The 20,804-nt window shown below is 40.3% G+C and overlaps 2 protein-coding genes across 3 annotated transcripts in view; one reads left to right on the plus strand and one right to left on the minus strand.

Annotated features, from left to right (window-relative positions):
• ttc39a (tetratricopeptide repeat domain 39A) overlaps positions 1 to 11,121 on the plus strand; it is a 138,099-nt gene extending 126,978 nt beyond the window's left edge. The window contains exons 19-21 of one of the 2 annotated variants that reach the window (XR_011887994.1): positions 3,858 to 4,200; positions 5,538 to 5,640; positions 10,781 to 11,121. The gene's annotated coding sequence lies outside the window, so the exon portion shown is untranslated. The remainder of the gene's footprint in view (positions 1 to 3,857; positions 4,201 to 5,537; positions 5,641 to 10,780) is intronic. The other variant, XR_011887995.1, reaches the window with a different exon arrangement.
• Positions 1 to 15,767, minus strand: part of rnf11b (ring finger protein 11b) — a 30,658-nt gene extending 14,891 nt beyond the window's left edge. Inside the window, exon 1 of the mRNA XM_072273765.1 lies at positions 15,193 to 15,767. Coding sequence (XP_072129866.1) covers positions 15,193 to 15,312 — 120 coding nt within the window. The 5' untranslated portion in view covers positions 15,313 to 15,767. The remainder of the gene's footprint in view (positions 1 to 15,192) is intronic.
• Between the last annotated feature and the right edge of the window lie 5,037 nt (positions 15,768 to 20,804).

Below are 20,804 nucleotides of genomic sequence, written 5' to 3' on the forward strand. Positions count from 1 at the left end.
GAATCCTCTCGGACTGCAGAGCACTGGAACACCCAAACAATCACCGAGTTCCTGCATTCCCCTGCCTCGATGTTTCAATCTCTCTCATCGTTTTAGTCAGTGAAATAAAGTCAAACCTTGGCTTGCAGTCTGCTACCATGAGGTCTACACTGCCGCTCGGAGACTGCACAGTGCTGGAACATCCAAACGGTCTCCAAACAGCAAGTCACAGGCACCAATGGTTCCAGAATCACATCCCAGACAAAAAGCAAACATAAAAGACATAAATAAAGTGAAATATATGGTTTCATGATGTCAACCAAAGGAGCACTGTACGCAGGCACCACCTTAACCAGAAGTTTTCAGCCCAGCTCTGGCTGTCACTCTCATGTTAAAGAAATGACACTTCTAAAATGACACCCCTCTATTTTGAGGCTATGTCCTCTGGTCTTGGACTCTCCCACCATAGAAAACATTCTCTCCACATCCACTTTATCAATGTCTCTCACCATTTGATATGGTTCAATGAGGTCACCCTTCATTCTTCAGAATTCTAGTGAATACAGGCCCGGAGCCATCGAACTTTCTTCATATGACAAGCCATTCAATCCTGGAATCATTTTCATGACTCTCGTTTGAACCTTCTCCGGTTTCAGCACATCCTTTCTCAGATAAGGGGCCCAAAACTGCTCGTAATACTGAGACCTCACCAATGCTTTATAAAGTCTCAAATTACATCCTTGCTTTTGTATTCTTGTCCTTTTGAAATGAATGCTAAAATTGCATTTGCCTTCCTCATCACAGACTCAGCCTGCAAATTAACCTTTAGGGAATCCTGCACAAGGACTCCTAACTCACTTTGCGCCTCAGTTTTTTTGTATTTTCTTTCCAATTGGAAAACAGTCAACCCCTTCATTTCTTCTACCAAAGTACATGACCATATACTTCCCAATATTGTATTCAATCTGCCACTTCTTTGCCCATTCTCCTAATCTGTCCTAGTCCTGCTGTGGCCCCTCTACTTCCTCAAAACTACCTGCCCCTCCACTTATTTTCATATTGTCTGCCAACCTTTCAACAAAGCCATTAATTCCATCATCTAAATCATTGTCATGATGTAAAAAATTTGCACTATCCTCAACAATACCAAACATGGGTAATCAAAGGATTGGGCTTAAAACTAACATTGAAAAGTACAGAAAAAGTTTGAAATACATCTTTCCAAAATTTTTCAAGGCTCGGACATGTCCAAAACACATGAATTAGTGTGGCCACTCCATTAGTATATCTACCACAGTAAGGGGAAACATCTGCGTAGGAATGAGAGAGCTTGTCTTTAGACATATGAACTCTATGTACCACTTTGAATTGTAATAAAGAATGACGAGCACATAATGATGAATTAATCAATTTTAAAATCATCTTCCAGCTCTCTTACAGATATGCAAATCCTTTTCCCAGTCTCCTTTAATTTTATCTAAAGCGGCCTTTTTCAGTCCCAACAGCAGACCATAAATGTAAGATATTGAACCGTTGTCAAAGGGTTTCAGATTAAAAATTGTATCCATTATATTCTTATCTGGACTTGTAGGAAATGTATGTAATTGAGATCTTAAAAAAATCTCTAATCTGTAAGTATCGAAAAAGTGGGAATTGGAAAGGTTAAATTTCATTGAAAGTTGCACAAAAGAAGAGAGATTCCCTCTATTAAACAAATCCTGAAATAGTTTAATACCCAGTCTATCCCATTCTTTAAAAGATAAGTCAATTAAAGATAGTTTAAAAAAACAATGAGAAAAGATGGGAATCGAGAGGGAGAATCTCAATAAACCAAAAAATTTGGTCCCAATAAACAGACCCCCTCTGGAACACCATTAGTCACTGGCAGCCAACCAGAAAAGGCTCCCTTTATTCACACTCTTTGCCTCCAGCCAATCAGTCACTGTCTTATCCATGCTAGAATCTTTTCCTCAATACCACTGCTTGTTATGTAGCTTCACGTGTGACATCTTGTCAAAGGCCTTCTGAAAATCCAAGTACACATCATCAACCAAATCTTCCTCATCTATCCTGCTTGTTATTTCTTCAAAGAATTCAAACAGATTTGTCAGGCAACATTTTCTGTTGTTGAAACTATGCTGACTATGGCCTATTTTATCATATGTCACCAAGTACCCCGATATCACATCCTTAACAATCGACTCCACTATCTTCCCAACCACTCTGGTCAGACCTACAGGCCTACAGTCTCCTTTCTTTTGCCTTTCTCCCTTCTTGAAGAGAGTTACCCTACAAGTTTGTGTGTGTAGTCAGCTCAGAACCCACCGCTAAACAAAAGTTACAGCTGAAGCACAGCAGCAACATCTATGCCAAGTAAAAGAAACACATGTAGGCTACTTCTAGTCAACATGAAGCTTGAGCTTTGGAACATCAGGATCATCACATATAGTCTTAACAATGTTAGATTAGTTCCACTACCATAGCTAAAACAAATGGTGTACCCATCCTACATTATACACAAGACACCCTACATTGTACATGGCAAACAAACATGTCAGCAGAAAAATCACTTATAGCAAGTGTAAACCAGAAGAAGCATCTTCATAAGAATATGTATCATCAGGAATCCGCATCTTCGCAACCCCTAGAATGGTGACTGCCTTGTGAACTTCTGCCCCACCCTAAAATTCAATAAACGGCACTTTTAGCCCAATCCTTGAAGCTAAGGATGAAGTTGAGGAAAACTTACTGGGGAACAAAAAAATCTCATATCCCAGGGAAACAAAGATCAACTCTAATACCCAAGTCAAAATGTATTCAATCCCTTCAAATGAGCTAGCCAGAATAGCCTTCGACCTGTTTAAAAACATGGTTTTGTCATGTAATTGTCTCTCCAACAAAGTGGTGGTTTTGACAACAAACCAATTCAGGTACCCATTAGATGTAATCATCCCAAGCAAAGTATCCATTTGTGGCTTATAAGAAAAGTGACATTTTCTTTACAGTTGCTTCAACTGGAATACCTGAGATAATTAATTTCATTGGTGGTTTCCATTTAGATAAAATACAACAGCATAGTATTTGTGTGTGTCTCCTGCAACAATGCATCAGCTAGTGAATTGGTGCTTGGGCTCACAAAAGGCTCAGAAAACAGCTTTACAAAGTGCAGCAAATAAGTTCTGGCATTAGCTATAATAAATTCACCCACTAAACATGGTTAACTTTTCTTTTAGTGCAGAAAAATGCAGTATTTGAGGGTTACATAAAGTGTGTTATTTGCTATTCAGCCAACAAGTTTGAATAATTTCTATCAATCATCCACTCTACCGAAGACGCAACTAATATCACTAGCTTTAAAGGATAACATAATTTGTTTCATCTGTGTAATAAATGAACCATAATATGACTATTACAAAGAGGAAAATGTATTCAAGCCTCTGGACAACTTTCAGCCATTTTCAATGCCCACATTTTCAATAATGCTCATGATAACCATATGGTTTGTATTAGTTATGACTACACTGCCAAAGCATTCAAAAAAGCCAATGACTCAATGCATGTTTGAAAAGGAACATATTACTAATCAGTTTTAGATGCATTCAGACCCCACACAGTGCTGATTCGTTAAAATAGTGGTTCAATTCTTTATTAAAATTTTAAAAAAATGACAAATTCCAAACACTTAAAACTTCAAGTGTCGCCACCATTACAGTAAACAATCAGTTAATGAGAGCACTTTATTTACGCTGAGTCACTCACAGCCAATCACGCATTAGTTCACACTTTACTTCCCTCGCATGTGTAAACATTCTTGCTCCCTCGCCATTGTATTCCTCCCCCCCCACCCCCCAAACTCATGTCTGGAAAACTTCTTGCAGCTTCCAGTGTGTAGTACTTCAAGATGTCTAGGAAAAGCATTAGCACGGATGTGAAACTGCAAGTGATACGCTGTTTGGAAGCTGGTGAGCATCAGGTTGACGTTAGCACCTTTTTGAAATATGCAATGTTCATTGATAATGATCCTGACTGGGAATGAAGCAATAAAGGCAAAGAGAGGCATTTTTGACATTATTTCCTGCTACTGAGAACTGCTTCATGAAGAAACTTAAGAAAAGGCAATCGAATCTCGATGCCAATTTGAAGAAGCCACAGTTAGAGGAGGGCCCACAGCCTGGATTCTTCTGTTGCTGCTGTGATGTGTTGCTGCTCCATGATGTACAGGTAGGCCTATTTGTGTGTTTGCTACTCCATGAATTACCGTGTACACATAAAATAATACCATATCTCAGGCGCACCTCTTCATTTATGTAATGTTATAATCACCCTGCACACCCTCCACCACCGAGGAATATATCCTAGGGTTAAGTGGGGTCTAGGGTCTATTATCACCTGATCTAATGATTAAAGTGTATCAGACTTACAGACTACCCCATCAGAAAGGGAAAGTAGTTAAAAGTTGGAACTGCGATACAATGTAATGGGCTCAAGCACAGAGGATTCAGCTCAGTGTTCCGATAGGGCTTGGCATTTCCAATACGTTCCAGTGTTGCCTTCTCATTCTCCCCTCTGTTCTCATTCATTTTCTTTTATATTTCTTGGATAAATTAACCGTATGCAGGTTTTTCATCTCTTTCATCAAGTAAACAGGCCATCTGGGTCAATCAGTCAACCTTCTTAAGAGTTATATTTTCTCCACCCTCTGTTTTCTTACAACTGAAAAAATTGCTTTCCAATTTTCCCTCATTCTGATGAAAATATTAACCTGGCATGAGCGTATCCAGTATTGTTTTCACAGGTGGAAGGCCATTTCTCTTTGCTATGCATTTCCTCCATTACCAATTTTGCCTTACATTTTTTCCATCCCCAACTACACCCCTACTTTTTATTTAATAGTCGGTTCAATTTCTGTTAATTCTACTAAACATTCTTAAATTATTTCCAATCAGCACTTTGCAGCTGTTAATTTGCAAGATCTAATTTCTTACTTTTTAAAAAAAACCTTCAGTCACCTCCTTACTACTTTTTATTTGGCAACAGACAAACTGTGATATCAATAACAGGCAACTAAAATAGTGAACTAAAATTGGCCGTTTACAACTGATTTGCAAGGAAAATCGTTAACGCACTTTCTCTATTCCATGTCCAGATTTTCTGTGGTGTAAAGGTTTAAAACTGGTAGGATAACCACAAAATTTAGAAATAGACCCTTCAGATGTCTGAAAGCATGTATTTACTGAAACTAGTAACAAAATAACCTCCTGAAAAGTTTTCCAAACTAGATCAACTGAAATTTTCAAGTTTGCAATTGACACTTATTAGACAAGGATTTTAAATGATATTGATTTAGGGAGTGTGAATGGAAATTTGAATGCAATCAGAGTGACAGAAACAGTTCAAAAGCCTTTATTTTCAGCCTAAGTTCACAGCAACAAAAAAACTACTTTAGTTAGAAATCTGTGATCATTGGTGTATCATAGGGATGCTTGCTGTGACTCTGTTTGTGATACATTTTTGATTTAGAATTATTAGCAACTCTTTTGAAAAAAAAATGTTCATAGTGTTGCAGAAATCAAGGAGGGTCGTTCAAGGTGAAAGCAGAATACAGAATTATACAGAAAATCAAATGAAGCAGCAGAGGAATTTAATCCTGACAAATGCAAGGTAATAATGCTTATGGGAAGTCCAATTGTAAAAGTTACGGCTCTAAGGAAAGATGAGGCATGGAGGAACCCAAGGGTTCAAGTACATTGTCCACTGGAAAAGATTAGATGTGCAGATTAGGTGAAGATAGCATAAGGCTTCAACAAACAAGGGAAAATCTGAAGATGCTGGAAATCCAAGCAACACACACACAAAATACAAGACAAACTTAGTAGATAGGATCTACAGAAAAAAGCAGAGTCAACGTTTTGGGCCGAGACCATTCCCTAAACATTGACTGTACTTTCCCCCCCCCCCCCCCCAATAGATGCTGCCTGGCCTGCTGAGTTCCTCCAGCATTTTGTGTGTTTTGATAGCATAAGGCTTCATAGGTCAGGGCATTTTAATTAAAAGTGCGATTAATGTTGCAACTAAAAGAGCACTGGTTAAACCACACTTGGACTACTGCATGTGGCCCTGGTTGCTACACTATAGGAAGATGTGACTGTACTAGAGAGCATACATGAGAGGACGTTATCTAGAAGACTAAAGGGTTTTTGTTATGCAAAGAATTGTATAGGCTGGGCTATAAAAGAGCAAGTGGCGTAGACAAGTCAGAATCTTTTTCCCACGGTCTGTGTATCAATAACAAGAGGGCATGGGTTTTAAACCGAGAGGAAGGAGTTTTGCAGGAGATCCAAGGAACAAGTTTTTAAATATATAGGGTAGTGAGTATATGGAACTTACTGCCAGAGGTGGTGGTGGAATTGGGAATAATCATGAGGTTTAGACAAGCACTTGAATAGACAGCATTAAGCCCATATCCTAAATGGGCAAATGCAATTAGAATAGAGACAAAAATGATATTGGCACAATGGGCTGAAGAGCCCATTTCTGTGTATTCTGTAAGTTTAAATAACATGCACTCATTTCTACAGTCAAATCATTTACTGGTGCTATTCACCTTACCTAATATCACAAAGAAACAGTGCATTGATTTAAAACAAGTATGACAGCAGAGATAGTCAACCAGCATGATAAATGACTATCTTTTTGGAATATCCCAGTTAAAAAAAAACTGGGATAGATCCAGGGTACATGATATGAAAAGTGAACAGTCAATCTCAAATATAACTAGAACTTTAGCATTTTCTCTAAGCATAAATAGATTTTACAATGTTTTGACAACTAATGTGCCTGCATGATCAAAGTCCAAACTTCCAACAAGAGATGGAGACAAGGGAACTAAGCAGAGTCCTACTGCAGAGAGTGGCTCATTCTCCAGTGAGTGTACATAGTATGTAACACAGTGCCATTCTTCCTGTGTTCCTGAGATGACCCAAGGTCCTCAGTACACTGTTGATTGCTTTTCTATAAAGGGCAGCACAGCAATTAGTTCTGCTGCTTTACATCTCCAGTGAACCTGGTTAAATTCTAACCTTCAAAAACAGTGCACATTGAGCAAATCCTCAGTGACTGTTTGGGCTGCTCTCTGGATGTTCCCGTTTCCTCCCATATCCAAGGATCAGTTAGCAACTCAACTAGTTACTTCAAATTACTCCAGTGCAGTGGACGGCAGAAAAATTGGTTAAGTTGATGAACTATTGAAAAGATATTAAAAAAGTGACCAGTGTTAAGGATGAGAAATTCAATGTAACCAATGTCCTTATTCTATGTTATTTTAAAAAATCATTATCCAGAAATTCCCACTGGTGGCAGTCAATGAGGCTGTTAAATTTCCCCAGCCCAACACTTTTTGAGAATATCCTTGACATATTTCTATTCTGCTGTATTCTGTTGGCATGAAATGACTTGGAGTTAATTGACCGCTTTGGAATTTGGTGTCAGGCGTGTGAATGATGTAGTCTGCCTATTGGAGCAGACTTGATGGCGAGGATATTGTCCAAGATAGATTCATCCTGCCAAAAGATGTGAACGAATTTGTGGAAAATTCGTGGACAGTGGCACCTGTCCATGCTTTGAGGAGCCTCTCTAGATAGTCTAGATCTCTTAAATGTACAGGATGCAGCAATCAATACCCATCTTCATAAACTTCAGTCTAGATAACAAAGATATGTGCCAGTGCACTAGAAGCACTGTCTGCCTTTTGTCATATTTTGGAAGCTGGCTCTTGGCAAATTACTTTTTCCAGGTTTTTAATCATGGACCTTTATTGTTTGAGGCATTTTGCTGCAGGGTAGATTGCTATGGGATCAATTTTACAAGTACTTGGAAGCTTCAGTGAATGAGTCAATAATTGACTTCAACCTCAGTCCCCAAGTATGTACACTAACCATGCCCAGTCACTCTGTGACTGAGCTTGGAATGATGTTGGCTCTGGAGTGAAGACAGCAAGCCTGAACATTGAAAAAATGAAACATAATCAGGAAAAGGCAGGAATATGGAGTTAAGGTCAAGATATGATCAATCATGACCTTAATGAACAGTGCAGCAGATTAGAAGGGGCATATAGCTCGCTCATGGTCTTACTATTTTATGGTCTTTTTTATATGCAAGAATCCTTGTAATTAGTGTTTGCAACTTACAAATTTTCTCATGGTCATGCAACCCCTGTTTTAAACAGCAATGCCAATTTCAGATACCCCTCAAGAGGAAATATCCTCTCCTCATCCGACCTGAAAATACCTCTCAGGTTCTTACACATTTCATAAAACAGTACTGCACTTGAACATTTTCTGTGGCAATCATGATGCCAATCCAAATATCATCTGCTTGCAGTTAGCCTTCCATAGTTCCATGCCATGAATATTAGCATAACAGACTTCAAGACTGCTTCCACTGCATTCCATTTCTGAACGAGGTAGCTGAAGAGATTGTGGAGGCATTAAGCGATCCTTCAATGATCACTAGTTTCTGGATTAGTTGTGCAGGATTGGAAAACTGCAAATATCACTACATTCTTTAAGGGAGGGAGGAAAAAGAAAATAAATTATAGGCCAGTTAACCTGACTTCAGTGATTGGTAAAATGCAAGAATTCATTATTAAAGATGAGGTTCTGGAGTACTTGGAGGCACGTGATAAGTAGGCCAAAGTCAGCATGGTTTCCTTCAGAAATCCTTGCCTGACAAATCCGTGGATGTTTTTTTACTTGGATTTTCAGAAGGTCTTTGACAAGGTGCTGCACAAGAGGCCGCTGAACAAAATAAGAGCCCATGTTATTACAGGGAAGATACTAGCATAAATTGGCTGACTGACAGGAGGCAAAGAGTCATAGTCATACTTAAATGATCCTGGGGAAAATTGGAGCAGGAATAAAGGTGGGGGGGAGAGAGAAAAATCAAAGACCAGAGGAACAACCTCAGAATAAAGGGATTTCTATTTAGAATGGAGATGAGGAGAAATTTCTTTGGCCACAGGGTGGTGAATCTGTGGAATTCATTGACACAAGCAGCTATGGAGGCCAGGCCATCCAGTGAATTTAACACCGAGGTTGACAAGTTCTTGACAAGTCAGGGTGTGAAAGGTTTCAATGAGAAGGCAAGAGAATGGGGTTCAGAGGGAAATGGATCAACCATGATCAAAGGGTAGAAAAGACTTGATGTACTGAATGGCCTAATTCTGACCCAATGTTATGGCCTTTTTTTGGTTGGCTGCCTTTTAGTGTTCTGCAGAAGATGATGTTGGGGAACTCTTCATGTTATATCTCAATGATTTGGATGATGACTGTGGCCAACATGGGTAGTGTTTGATTGCTCTAGACAGGTACATGCTGGAGATTAGAAGGGGTGGGAGGGCTGATTGAAATCTATAGAATATTGAAAGGCCTAGACAGAGTAGATAGGGAGAAGTTTTTTCTATATGGGGGAGGAGGTTTAGGTCAAGAGGACACAGCTTCAGAATAGAAGGAACAGAAAAGAGGAGGAATTTCTTTAGCTAGAGGGTAGTGAACCTGTGGAATTCACTGCCACAGATGGCTGTGGGGGCCAAGTCATTGAGGAAATAAGTGGAGTTTGATAGAGTCTTGATTAGTAAGGCTGTCAAAGTTTACGGGGTAAAAGGCTAAGGCAAGAGAGAGATAATAAATCAGCCACATTGATCCTATGCTTTATGGTCTTATCATCATCCTTCCCAAGGAGACCAATATTGCACAGAAAACTCCATGTGAAGTCTCACCAATGTCTGTATGTTATGCATAATTTTCCCCTTGTGATAAACATTGCCTCCAACCTGATGGCATGAACATCGATTTCTCAAACTTCTGGTAATACCCCCCAACATCACCCTTCTTCTCCATTTCCCATCCTCTTTTCCCTCTCTCACCTCATCGCCTGCCCGCCCATCGTCTCCCTCTAATGCTCCTTCCCCCTTTTTCTTCCATGGCCTTCTGTCTCTTTCACCAATCAACTTCCCAGCTCTTTACTTCATCCCTCCCCATCCTGGTTTCACCTATCACTTGGTGGTTCTCTCTCCGCTCCCCCCACCTTTCAAATCTACTCCTCAGCTTTTCTTCCTTCAGTCCTGCTGAGTGGTTTTAGGCCAAGAGGTCAACTATACTTTTTTTTCCATAGATGTGCCTGGCCTGCTTAATTCCTCCAGCATTGTGTGTTGCTCAGATTTCCAGCATCTGCAGATTTTCTCTCGTTTCCTATTGTTAACTTTCTTGATTTGCTACACCTGCACTTAACGTTTTGCATAAACTGAGATCTCTGCAATTTCTCACCATGTAGATAATCTTTATTTTTCCCCTTTAAAAAGGACAATTTCACATGATCTCCTTGTACTCCAAAGATATTGCCTCTTCACTTAATCTAGATCCCTTTCTAGACTCCATAGTGCTCTTCACATCCAGCTCTCCTTTGCACTATCAGCAGAACCAATAATACTAAAATAGATAACTTGAAGTGCTTAAAATATGTAAAATCATGTTAATCCATTTCTTTTATGACATAGCATTTCAATATTGTTGCTGCAATTGAACAATTATAAAGAATGTTGTTAAAAATTATTGTAAAGTACGACTTGCATTACCTCCAATAAAATGGTGCAAGGTCAAATAGTAAATGAAGATGGCTATTTAAGTCAAAATAACAGTAACTGTAAACATAATTACACTAATTGATACTATGCTATTTGGTGAAGCAAAATAGCCAATGTCAGAACAAGTACATTAAACCTACTTCTTTTTTCTGTCCTGAACAGACCATTATATCACTACATAGACAGAAGATGACATCCTTTCTTTGCCTCTGTGTCAGCATCTCTTATTCTCTGCAAGCACGATATGGCTGGACCTGACCCAAATGGACAACGAGGCTATGCAACCTGAAATTCACAGTGGGGTCTAACCTGGAAGCCAGGCTCAACACTGTACTATTCTACGGCACTGAGGCATCACCTATAATGGGGCTTGAATTCACAATCTAATACCAAAGGCCATATCAGAATTCCATTTTAATTGATAAATAAAAAGCAATATTCATGAAATCAATTTCACATCTGGTCAAAATAAGTTGAGTATTTGTAAAACACTGATATTTTGTTGCCTGAAATTAAAAATGTTCATAAACATTGAATACAAACATTCAGCATTTAAACAAAGTTGCAATACAATTTTCTTTAAGCCATCCATTAAGCTATTTATTAAAATACACTTTTGAAAAAGGTTACAGGCTACCGAACGGGTTAGTGGTGGTGTATGTTTGGCTGCATTTCCCATACTGGTCCAGCAACAAACCAATCTTATCACATCATACATACGAAAAATGTGCAGACAAGTAGATTTTCCACACATATTGCAATTTCCAGCATGATCAAACAAAGACATTTCGGAAAAGCATCAAATCTGATACAATGATAGAAGGACTATTGGCAGGTACAAAAGAACTTAAAAGGAGGAAAACTCTACTTAGGGAATTCAGAAGATAGAAACTGAAAATTGCTAGTGAACAATGAAATAATTCAGAAGAGCCAGAATTGGAGGAACTCATTTCTTGGAAGGTTTAAAAGACAAGTATAGTAGAGAACAGTACAAGCCATTCAGCCCAATATGTGCTGACCTTTTAACCTACTCCAAGATCTGACCCTTCCCTTCCACATAGCCCTCAATTTTTCTTTCATCTATGTGCTTATCCAAGGATCCCTTAAATGTCTCTAATGTATCTGCCTCTACCACCAACGCAAGCAGTATGTTCCATGCACCCACCACTGTGTGCAAAATCTACCTCTGACATGCCCCCATATTTTCCTCCAATCATCATAAAATTATGTCCTCCCACTGGATGTCCACTCAATCTTTGCCTCTTATACATGTCTATCAAGTGGCCTCTCATTCCTCCACACAAAGATAAGAATTCTGCTATTAATCGTGTACTCTGCCTTCAAGTCTTACCTTCCAAGTTTATCACTTCACACTTATCCAGACTGAACTCCCATCTGCCACTTCTCAGCCCAGCTTTATATCCTGTTAACATCCTACTGTAAACTACAATCTTCCACTTTATCTATGTCACTAACATTCATGTCATCTACCAATTTACTAACCCACCCTTATCCAAGTAATTTATAAAAATCACAAAGTAGGGGTTCCAGAGCTGGAGGAGACAACAAAAAAGGGTATTGCCTTGGAGATATATGAAGACCACTACAAATTTTTAAATTGTGGTAGTTCCTTAGCTGGGAACCACTGTAGATTAGCAGCCTTAGACTCAGAGCAAATGATACCTGGGTTGATTAGGCAAAGTTTTGGAATGGCCTTAAGTTTACAAAAATAACTGGCTACAAGTGCATTGAAATAACAAATACAGGCAACTGTTTCAGCAGCAGTTGAGCTACAACGGGGCAAAAGTCTAGCAATGTCACAAAAGGTAGAAATAGAATGGCTTATTGATAACATGGATAAAAGGACACCCAAGGGTCAAATATAAATCTACATTGTAAATCAGTTTGGTAGCAGGATCAAAGACAATGACTTCCCAAAAATATTAATTGGAGAAAACATTTGCTTTTCCACTAGCAAATGGACCATCAATCTGAAAGTTCAGAACCAACAGATTTTCAGGCAAGATAGATTGTATAGTGCTAACTCTGTTATGGAAACTGATTGTGTCCTCAGATAACATTGCTAAGGGCTAACTCAGACAGCAAATGAAAGGGAGACAAGAACATTCCTTTGGAGGACTATAGGTAAAAGTATTGAAACACAAAGAAACCTTTGCTGGAGTCTCCCTGCTTATATCCGTATGAATAAGAATTAGGCAAGTACAATCTCATTAACCTCAAAGACCATATATACAATTCGAAAGGCAAGTAGGGATAGTTTATCTTTAGATTTTTGTTTATAAAAATGGGATGAGAGGTTAGAAGAGAAAGGGAAGGATGAAAGATGGAAAGTAGGATTTAAATGGCCCACAGAACAAAATGGTAAGGATTTCTTTGCATTCCGGGCAGACCACTTATCTACCATTAGCAATTACACTCCAGATGCTCAGGACACCGGGATTCAAAGACAGTTAAACAGTATAGAAACAAGTCCTTCAGTTCAACTGGTCTATGCCAACCAAGATTCCCCAACTGATCTTGTGCCATTAGCCTTTATTGTCCCATATCCCTCAAAACCTTTCCTATCCATGTTCCCTTTATCTTTCAAATGTTGTTAATGTGGCTGCTTTACCACTTCCTCCAGCAGCTCATTCCATATGCAGATCACCCTCTGGGCAAAAAAGTTGCCTCTCTGTTCTAATCAAATCACTCCCTACTCCCAAAGAGCTTGCCCTTTACTGCTTTATTCCTCAACTCTGAGCAAAGACTGCATGCATTCACCCTCTTGATTTTATACACCTCTGTACCATCACCCCTCCATTCTCCTATCAGTCAAGTCCTAACTTACTCAACATCTCCCCATTACTCAACATCTTGAGTTCTAAATATATCCTCTGCACTCTCTCCAGCTTAAATGCATCATTCTTCTAGCAGGGTGATCAAAAATGAACACAATATTCCAAAAGTGACCTCACCAACTGCAACATCCCAACCACAGCATCCTCCCTTCTAGTCTCACTTGCCCACATTCAGCCCACAATCCTCCAAGCCCTTCCCCTCCACATTCCCACTCAAATGCCCCTTTAAGTGTTGCAACTGTACCCACCTCAACCACTTCCTCTGGCAGCTCATTCCAGTGTAAAGTAACAGTCTCAAGTCTCTTAATTCTCTCCCCTCGCACTTTGTATCTGTGCCCGCTAATTTGGTACTACTGACACTGGGGAACACTGTTACTCTGTTCTACAACAGTTCTCAAGTCCCTACTGTTAACAGTGGAAGTCCTACCCTAACCTGCCTTCCCAAAATGCAACAACTTGCACATACCCAAAATCAACTCCATTTAAGGGAATGGATGTTGAATTGTATCAAGATCAATTGAAATAAATAGCTCCCCTCCCCCAATTTGTGGATGCAGTGAAATAAAAATCATTTGTAAGATATCTGCAAACAAACAAGAAATTTTTAACAAAGTTTCCCTCCCTCAAGGACAATGCTCACTGAAAGTACTATTTTCTTTCTCAGTCTATCCAAATTGGCATTCAACAAAACTTCACTAACTACTTACTGTACTTGATTGCCTAGGATTTAAAATAATGACCTACAGCTCTGCAAAAAAAAATGTTTCACTTGTCTTAAAGTTAAGAAACCAAGACTTTTCTTTCATTTGGTTAAAAAAGGCATTAGGAGATGTTTACTTCATTAAGATTACTATTGAAAATGTCACTACAGTATAGTCCTATCACTATAGGAATGCTAAGAGCAGTTCTGCTTGATTCCACAAAGAATAATGGCTGTTACATCCTTTAGGAAAGGTTTTGGAGAGAAAGGCATAAGGAAGGAAACTCATTCTTGCATGCTTAGGGCTTTGCAAATTGATAAGAGTTCTATGTGATGAGCATTTTTCTTCACTATTTCTGTCCAAACACCGAACCAAGATTTGTCACTTCACCACTCCGTAACATTTTTTTTCAAACAGGTAATTGGCGAATAAAGATCATCCTTGATTTTGGATCTGCATTAAAGTTCAGTCAGAGCCAATACAAATGAAATAGGAGGAACACAACGATCTCTTATCTACTGCAGACACAACAGACCACTAACTTCACAATGCTGCCCTGTTTTCCCCCGACTGTTAACTGCGCCAAAAGATATCCACCAATAGTAAAACGAATATTACGGAGCGGTGCGCATTTAATTACTACACCAAGTTCCATAATAAAATGGAGAACAATATAGGCCCAGTTAAAGTTTTTAATTTTGTCTAATTTGCTAAAGATAACATTACGTTTGATATTTAAAATGCATCATAATACAAAGTTACCTTCATTCTTGAACAGCACTTGAACTCTAAAACATGTAATGTCAACTTAAATTTTCGAGTGATAGGTTCATATTTATAAATCTTTTCAAACCCCTTTTGGTTAATTAATAATGCAAAATAAAGATAGCGTTGAAAGTCATTAAACAAAAATAAATCAAACGATGTGTTTAATTAAACGCTGGCAGCGACAGAGAATACAGATGCACGAAGGGCATACGACAAAGAAACTTGCCCCAAAAAGACAAAGACAAACCTGATATGGCGGCGGCGGCTCTTGGTCTATTTCGGTGCCATCTCCGTAACTCGCCCGGTCAGAAGACTCGTGAAGCAAAGAAATGTCATCAGACGTCGGAGATTTCAAACAATTTCCCATATTTCTCCTTAATTATTACACTGCATTTACCATTACTGCTTAGCCGGGAAGGGGAGGGGGTGTCGAGGAGGAAGGAAAACCGGACGGAGAGCGAATGAAACGAACAAGCTCTTCTTTCTGGGCAACGTCGCCGCGATGTTTCACCCCACAAATGCAGAGCGTTTCCTTCTGCCGGAGACAAGGCCGCTCGGCTCCGTGCAGCTGCAATAGAAAACAAATAACAAGCTGCCCTGAAACTCGAGGGCGGGGGAAAGACGAGAACCCGAGACTACCAGGTTGTCATCAATACAGGGACATACGCTCGTTTATTAAGCAACAACCGCTGTTGTAATCTGACACAAAACCCCTGAGTCAATCTTACGCCCAACAGCCGGCGACCCCCTTTATTTTAGCGTTTTCTCCTTCCCTGCGCCTGCACACGGGCCCGTCGGCGTGACGACTTGCGCGTATTACGTCACCCCCGAGGCACGCAGGCTGACATCAGCAGAGATTGTTGCGACCGTTCGCAATGAAGTCGCAACCTGGGTGGAAATGGATGCATCAACATCTGGGTCTTCACCCAAAGCACAGTGGTCTCGTTTTTGAGCGCACTTCCCACACCTTCAGGTGCTGGGCCGACCACACTTCATCCTCCTACCGTTTCATTTGCACATTGTCGACAGTGGCTGCACTTAAGAAGTTTTTTTTGTGGAAAAAGTGAAAACTTGCGGATATCAGAGATGCCAGCTAAAATCTTGCAAATAATCAGTGGATCAGGCAACATCTATGAATAGATAAACAATGTTTCTTATCAATAACTTTTAATCTCAGATGGAAAGGATTAGACTTTTTTATGACGCTGCAGAGTCGGGGCTGAGGAGAGCAGTAAACAGTAAAACAAGTCGAGAGGCAAGCCACGGGCGTCAGAATGACCAAGCCCCAGGGTAAGACGAGAATGCAAAATAAGCGATGCTGGCTGGGTTTTGTTAGGTGAGGGTCAGAGCAGCAGTATCAGTATCTGAATAGCGGAAATTGTTGAGTGATGAAAGGCAAGTTCAAGGAAGAGGAAAACGCCCGGGGATATTTTTGAGACTTCTTTAGACACAAACTCCGTTGGAGGTTGGTTGGTTCAAAGCTCACTTCAACCACACAACAAACAAAATAAGAGACAGCTGAACCTCCACCAATTACGACTACCATAACGGATTGATGTTATGACAATATTTCACCAACATTGCATACCTCTTCACATGACTCTTTCCCATGCATTAGCAGGCGATGCAGTATGGATTGTCTCCATTTTTCCCACACCGTTGTGCACACTAGCTTCCCCCGCCCATCAAATCTAGGACTAACCTTAAAATTATCACTAAACCCTGGCAGCCGATTTCTGTATCATGCCTGGTGAATATCAGCTCTGTAAAACCTCCTCCTACCTCTGCCTGGACCATGATCTGACTACCGAACATTTGGGCAATGTCTCCCAGACAATCTGAGGTAATCTTCGCTAAAGATCTCCCCTCCAATGCCGACAGCCTCTGACCCTGCAGAGCTTGCTTCTGGCTCTTTTCCAAGATCTAAAACTGCATTATCTAGACACATTGTTTCCACTAGTTCTAATCTCACACTGCATATTTCTTTTTTCTTTCATATGAATTTTTCTCCTCTAGCAGTGTCTCTTCCCACCTTCGTCAGTAAAACCACTGCTGCATCCATCCATTTTGACTGTTTACAATTTATCAGTGCCAATTTTTTTAAACCCTCCCTTAACCTCCCATCCTGCAATGGAATTGACTGTGAGCTCTTCACTACTCCCTTGTGTGGAGGCCAGCCTATGCCCTCTCACCACCACCTACATCTGGTTGGTCTCATTTTCAGATTAAACAAATTCTCCTTTATTTCAACTAAATCAGAAGTGGTAACTGTGGGAACCCATGTGAGTCCAATCTATGAAAAACAAGTAACACTGAAGGTGCTGGAATCTAAAACAAAAACAGAAATGCTGGAAGAACTCAGTCTGTCAAACAGCATCTGTGGGGGAGAAAAAACTAATCGATGTCTTTGGTCAGCAACCCTTAGGGGATCGGGTGGAGGGTTCATAGTTTTCCAAGCAGAGCTGGGAGGAGGAGTGAGGTGTAAGACAAAAGTTTATATGGAGACAGGTTCAGTCAGATCAGGTGATAAGGAACATGAATACTGATCATTAGCAAGGCATTTTAAAGAAAAGCGGTGGGACAGGAACATAAGCATAATAATGGGAAATTAGAAAATTCAGCTGTTATTTCAGAAGCTGTATGTTTAGGGGGTAGCCATTATCCTCAAGCAGTTAGCCATTGATGAGACATAGCAATCAGGGTACAACTAACTAGTGCAAGGTGAAGATAGCTCATTTAAAAACTAAAACCCCATCTAATTTTGGCATCTCTCCAATCTGAGGTGCAGTCTGCAAGGTAATATGGGTGAAAATCAATTACTGCCATATTAGAAACCCCATAATGCTGGAAAATCTCTGTTGTAGGATATGAATTTGCTTTTGTCACCTCCTAAGTATAGCATACTGAAACAGGTTGAGTCAGGCAACATCTAAGGAGGGGAATAAACAGTCGATGTTTTGGGCTGTGAACCTTCATCAGGCCAGTCCTGAGAAAAGTCAGCTAGGAATCTTAACTTTTAATTTCCCTCCATAAATGCCACCTGATTTGATAAGTTCCTCCAGCATTTTGCCCGTGTTGTTCAAGAATCGGGGGCGGCACAGTAGTATAGTGGTTAGTGCAAAGCTGTACAGTACAGGCGATCCCCATTCAGTTCAACGCTTTACGGTACAGGCGATCCCCATTCAGTTCAACGCTCTACGGTACAGGCGATCCCCATTCAATTCAACGCTTTACGCTACAGGTGATCCCCATTCAGTTCAACGCTTTACAGTACAGGCGATCCCCATTCAATTCAACGCTTTACGCTACAGGCGATCCCCATTCAGTTCAACGCTTTACAGTACAGGCGATCCCCATTCAGTTCAACGCTTTACGGTACAGGCGATCCCCATTCAGTTCAATGCTCTACGGTACAGGCGATCCCCATTCAGTTCAACGCTTTACGGTACAGGCGATCCCCATTCAATTCAACGCTCTACGGTACAGGCGATCCCCATTCAGTTCAACGCTCTACGGTACAGGCGATCCCCATTCAATTCAACACTTTACGCTACAGGCGATCCCCATTCAGTTCAACGCTCTACGGTACAGGCGATCCCCATTCAATTCAACACTTTACGCTACAGGCGATCCCCATTCAGTTCAACGCTTTATGGTACAGGCGATCCCCATTCAGTTCAACGCTCTACGCTACAGGCGATCCCCATTCAGTTCAACGCTCTATGGTACAGGCGATCCCCATTCAGTTCAACGCTTTACGGTACAGGCGATCCCCATTCAGTTCAACGCTTTACAGTACAGGGATCCCCATTCAGTTCAACGCTTTACAGTACAGGCGATCCCCATTCAATTCAACGCTTTACGCTACAGGTGATCCCCATTCAATTCAACACTTTACGGTACAGGTGATCCCCATTCAGTTCAACGCTTTACAGTACAGGGATCCCCATTCAGTTCAATGCTTTACAGTACGGGCGATCCCCATTCAGTTCAACGCTTTACGGTACAGGCGATCTCCATTCAGTTCAACACTTTACAGTACAGGCGATCCCCATTCAGTTCAACACTTTGCAGTACAGGCGATCCCCATTCAATTCAACGCTTTACGGTACAGGCGATCCCCATTCAGTTCAACGCTTTACGGTACAGGCGATCCCCATTCAGTTCCAGCCGCTGCCCGTATGGAGTTTGTACATTCTCCCCATGACCGCGTGGGTTTCCTTCAAGTGCTCCCGTTTTCTCCCACATTCCAAACACCTATCAGTTGGTAGGTTAATTGGTGATTGTAAATTGTCCCGTGATTAGGCAAACATTAACTTGGGGCGATGTGACTGGAAGGGCAAAGGGCCTACTTTGCCCTGTATCTCAATAAATAAAGATTTCCAGCTTCTGCAGAATCTTCTGTTTTTATAAAACAGGTTGAGATTGTTAGAGCAGCCATAGTCAGACTGATGAAGGTGAAAGGTATAGTAACCATCAATGCAAATACCAACCAGTCTTCAAGTTTATTTTAAATGTAACCTACAAGTAGGAATCACTTTTGACAGCTCCATAGAGAAACACAGCTTTTGATGATGGGGTCACAAGAAACTTCAGGTGATAGAATCTGGAGCAATACACAAGGTACTGGAGGAACTCAGTGGGTTAGTCAGCATCTCCAGAGGGAAATAGATAGACAAGATTTCAGCTTGAGAACTTTCATTTGGGCTCCACAGTATAAACTTACACACAATTGAAGACATCTTCAAGACGTATTGCCTCAAGTAGGTGGCATCTATGACTAAGTAGCTTCACCACATGAGACATGAGACATGCTCTCTTCTCATTACAGTCTTCGGAGAGGAAGTACAGGAGCCTGAAGACCCACATTCAATGATTCAGAAACAGCTTCTTTTGCCATCAGTTTTCTGAATGATCCGTGAACCCATGAACACTGCCTCATTATTCCTTTTTTTTGGCATCATTTATTTAGTTTTGTAATTTATAGTAACTTTATGTCTTTGTGCTGTGCAGCTGCCACAAGAGACAAAAATCATCTAAATCTGTGATTCTGATTCATCTAAATTTTGATTCTGATCTGTGGGAAGATATATAAAGTTAATGTTTCAGATTGCAGACAAAATGTTAAATGGACTATATTGAAACCTCAGCCACAACTATACACTTTAAGGCGTACAGAAAGTCTTGACATTGGAGCCATACGTCAGACATATTGAAATGCTCAGATATTTTCGCCACTGTGTAATAAATAGAGGTGGCCCTTGTCTCCAATCCTTGGAATGAGATTAGCGGAAGTTCGAGGTTGCCTATTTTGCTACTTGGTACATCAAACGTGGTTGTTAAGACCACAAGATTACAAGGCATAGGAGCAGAATTAGGCCATTTGACCAACTGACTGCTCTGCCTTTCATCCCTGGTTCATCTATTTTCCCTCTCAACCTCATTCTCCTGCTTTCTCCTTGTAACTAATTTCATAATTGAGCTGTCAATCAATACTGAAGTATTTGTGTATCCAAACTGCCCCACATCACAATACTGTGGTAAAAGAAGTATGTTTTAGATGTCTGGCATTTATCCTTAGTTTCTTTAGAATATCAGTATGAATGACAAAGGTGTTCTCCCATTGCAACCATCTACGCAACCTTTTCACTACCAATTGCAATTCTAGAACTTGTATTTAATCACCTTAGAAAGTGTCACCTTTTCAGCAGATTAGTTTGAAGGTGCTTATGCATCAGCTAATTAAAGATAGGAGATACAAGTGATTGCAGATGCTGGAATCTGGAGCGAGAAAAGCTAAACAGCTGGAGGAAATTAGCAGATTGAGCAGCATCTTTTGGAGGAGATAAATTGTAAACA

Source organism: Mobula birostris, chromosome 12 (genome assembly GCF_030028105.1).
Source record: "Mobula birostris isolate sMobBir1 chromosome 12, sMobBir1.hap1, whole genome shotgun sequence".
NCBI classification, from domain to species: Eukaryota; Metazoa; Chordata; class Chondrichthyes; order Myliobatiformes; family Myliobatidae; genus Mobula; species Mobula birostris.